At 38.7% G+C, this 4,175-nt stretch overlaps 1 protein-coding gene across 1 annotated transcript; it reads right to left on the bottom strand.

Annotated features, from left to right (window-relative positions):
• Nucleotides 1-272: 272 nt before the first annotated feature.
• Nucleotides 273-3,232, bottom strand: LOC114099847 (steroid transmembrane transporter SLC22A24-like). The gene is given in 4 exon segments (XM_027944357.2): nt 273-472; nt 572-726; nt 2,117-2,220; nt 2,831-3,232. Coding segments are annotated over 4 exon segments (861 nt in total).
• Between the last annotated feature and the right edge of the window lie 943 nt (nt 3,233-4,175).

Here is a 4,175-nt window from a genome sequence, read left to right on the forward strand (position 1 = left end):
AACAGTATATAACAGTTAAAGAGAAATTCACATAAACAGTAAATAATTTTCAGTATATCACTTGCAAAGCTTGGGATAATATTTCACAAAAAATATTTACTAGTTATCATGAATTGAAAGATTTTCAATGTCCTCAATTTCATCTGACCATCCTACTTGCCCTGCTTCTCAAATTGTACCAAGACACTTGTTCTGAGAGCACATCCTCATGTAGAACCAAGAAGAAATAAATTTTTATGTCCTGATGCCATGTACATTACCATACCATGGTTTTAGAAGGGAAAGACAAAAGGGAGCTCATACCTTGAGGAAATAAAAAAGAAGAACATCGGTATAGACAGAACCAGCTGAAGAGTATGCCAGTTTCAAATAGCAAAAGCCAGGCTTCCCGGTAGGATATTCCCGAAACTAGCAGCACACACTGCCATTGTTGTTCCCATAGCTTGGTATTTGGGACTTGTCCATTCTACAACTGAAAGAAAACATCGCTGAATAATTACTTCAAGCAAAGGTAGAATATCAAGGTCAAAGTCAAAGGTCAATAAATGTCCAAGAGTCAGTGCTGACTTACTGAGAAGAATAGCATTTGTCAGGATGGTCATGATGGACATGCCAGCCAGGAAGCGTAGTGAACAGTACACCAGGAAGGTGGGAGCAAAGGTAGCACAGGTGTCAGCAACGGCCAGCTGGAGAAGACACCATGTCAGAAGTAACCTCCTCCCAAATCTATGGAAAAGGGTAAGATGAGATTGTGGGAACAATAACAACTGTGGTAAAAATTAGCACAAAGAAAGCACTTCACACCTATGAAATATCCATAAAAGACCAACAGCTGATATTCTCAAATCAACTCTCCTTCTTTTAAAATAGATAGCTTGACCTCACAACTACTTCTTGAATTGTTACCAGTAGTTCAACACCAATTCAAGCTATACAAGACATGCTGCAGTGTTAGAAATATTAATACCTCATAAATATTTCTTGCACTGAGCCATACACTTATCATAGTGGAGAGTCAACGTTGTGTATAAAATATTAAAGTCAGCCCTTGAGACTCTAGAACTGCACAGGTTATGGCTAACATGATGTAATAGGAACAGCTATGAAGCAGAACATCAATGTTGCTGATGGGTTGGATAAGAGTCCCAATCTGCTGATTTTGGATTTGTTGACCTTGGGAAACAAAATATTTTTGTAAAAATATAACATGTATTTATCACAGCCAAAGAGAATATAAAGTTGACCTTTTCTTAGGTTTGGGAGGGTGAGCATTGGGTGGTAATCTGGTTGCCCATTTCCCAAAGGTGGCTCAGGAACACTGTTATGGATTTCTACTGTGGAGCACTATGTAGCAATTAGAAATGTGAACTAAAAGTACAATTAGGAATGTGTATGTATCCCCAAAACCGAGTGGTAAGTACACAAAAGAAGAAAAGGAAACAACACATTTATGTTACATGAAAATTAAGATCCATAAACCCAACTGTCTCATTTTGTAAAACATGAATTTATAGATGCATAGGCAACATACTATAATGACCCTTATTGAGAAGCAAAGGTTGGGATGCTTCCATGTATTCTGAAGAAAAATCACCCAATATTCCATTGAAGATCCATTTTATGTGAAAAAGCACTTTTTCTTGCTTCATTGGGACTTCACTCTTTTAAACATTTTTAGGATAATGTAGCATAGTGAAGTCCTTTGAGTTTACCTACTGAGATTTTATTTTCATGATGCCCCTGAGTGACACTGACAATGTCTTTTTCCTACCTGCATATTCAAGCAGGTTGGATCCAATGTGGTAACATATCCACCTCTGTGTCCCCATTGTTAACTGTTTGTGATCTTTCAAACCCCATGTTGTGGCATGTTCTCTCCAAATTCTCTGGTAAAGCACCTCCAAATCTTATACTGATTTCCTACACACAGGATTCAGTCTGTTTAAAACAGCACTTACCGCACTGAGTAACATTTTACATTTGTGTTTGTAGATCCCTGAGAACAAAGGTACACCCAGGCAGTGTAATTTGTAATAATTTTTTCATATGCATAAATGATTCATAAGCTGATTATAGTACCCAGGGGTAGAGAGATCTGTGAACCAGAGACACTCACCTGTCTGACAAAGTGCCATATACAATGTTTCCAACCAACATTCCAGCCATGAAGAAGAACTTAGACACTGAATTCAGTGACTGCGATTCACATACCAGGTCCCACTGGAAGACAAGGAAACCAGCATAAAAAAACACCTTCACAGACCTGCAGTTTTCTTAATAATAGGTCCCTTTCTTCTTCAACAGCTTCCCTTTTCAAAAACACTTGAATTCTACCATCCATTCCTCAGTTTAATAAATGTTTATCTAGGAAGACTATCTTACACCTGTGGGTTACATTAATGATCACTTTTAACTAAGAAGTCCTCTAATTTGGCCACAGTCCACCATCATTCAAGGACTCTGAAATTTTTACTGCAAATCTTCTCATATGATAGGAGTTCAGTCTGGGTATGCAGGTTTTGATCAACCCACGTCCATATCCAATTGACAATCAAGACAGTGTGTTACTGGCTAAATATCACAATTTTAACAAGACACATGACTTACTTGCTTTAATCAAAGTGCCATGACAGTAGGCTCCTATTTGTTTTTTATCATTACACTAAGTATGTGCCCTGAATTGCATAAAAAAAATCAGTAGTTTCTGAAAAAAAAAAAGAAGAAGAATCAACACCCACACAGCAATTAAACGCTCAAAGCATGTTCATTATTTTCATTGTTTCCACACACCCAGGTCAATTACTTATGAGTGGAAAATTAAGCCTTTTACCTCAGTCACGGTGGTGGAGAGGAACGAGCTCCGGTCATATACCCAGCCATCCATGCAGGGCTCCGTGTCCACCTCACTCATGTTTGAGAAGGTTCCATTCATATGAAGGAGCTGCCATTGTGGGTGGATGAAGCGATGACATTTGTCTGGTATCAGGTTTGAGTCTAGTGGGATGGAGATCCTCAGGAGGGCTTCTTGGCTGAGGGTCCCAATGTCATTGTCAGAGACAGTGGCATTATCGAGTATATGGACCCAGCAGCGATGACCAAGGATGACTGCAGTGAAATTCTCCAATAAAGTATGAGTCTGTGCCATGGCATTGTAGATAAGAAGAAAAGCCATCTGAATTATCTGGAACCTCCCCAGACTACCAACTTGATCCAGGAGGTCCTGAAAGGCCATGGTGGCTGAATGACCCTCACCAACTGAAGGCAAAGTGGTTGTATCTAAATGAGTTCAAAGAACAATGTGTTCTATCCTCTCTCACTGTGACACAGCAAAGGGTATTGACCCTGACCAGTGTCATCATCCCCTCTTCACCTCTGTGGCAAGTCCACAAAGCTAATATCCCCTAGTCATCCTCAGGTTATTTGGGTGGCTGTTTTCTTTGAATCACTGAAAGAGAGATTTTGCTGAGGTGCCTTCTAGTTAAATCTGTTAATGATATACTTTGTGAAAATTCTTGTTGTGGGCAATGAACTGCAGTTAATATTGGACATTGATCTGCAAATACTCTGAAAACAAACCAGAGTAACTCTGCTACATGCTTTGTGATTTTTTTTAGAGAACATGTAGTTTGCAATACTCATTGAAGTGTTTGATTTTTCTAGGAGAGATGGTGAGAGGAAATTTTTGGTTTGTTTAGTACTAAGTCTTGATTGACAGAGATCATGAAAAGCATCCCAAGTAAAATAATGCAGTAAGGTGATGTGGTTTGGGTGCAAGATAAATTCATATGTTAGGTAACGCAGGAGTGTTCAGAGGGGTTATGATTAGCTTATGAGTGCTCAAAACTAATCAGTGAGTTAAATCATTTGATGGATTAATAGTGGCTACTGGGTGGTAACTTAAGCAGATAGGGTTTGGCTGGAAGAAGCAGATCACTGGGGGCATTCATTTTCAAACAGAAGTTATGAGAGTTGACATTCCTGTACCCTGAACTTTATGGAAAGCATTCAACTGTCAGTCTCTTCCACGATGATGCCTGTGTCTGTTTTATCTCTCTATTCATTTTTATTTAATTCTTTTTTCCCATTCTTCCTGTTTCATAACCTGAATTATTCTATGTTCACATACATCAATTCTTTTTTCAGCCAAATCAAATGTGCTGCTGTGAACTTTAATC

The sequence above is a fragment of the Marmota flaviventris genome, chromosome 9 (assembly GCF_047511675.1).
Source record: "Marmota flaviventris isolate mMarFla1 chromosome 9, mMarFla1.hap1, whole genome shotgun sequence".
NCBI lineage: Eukaryota > Metazoa > Chordata > Mammalia > Rodentia > Sciuridae > Marmota > Marmota flaviventris.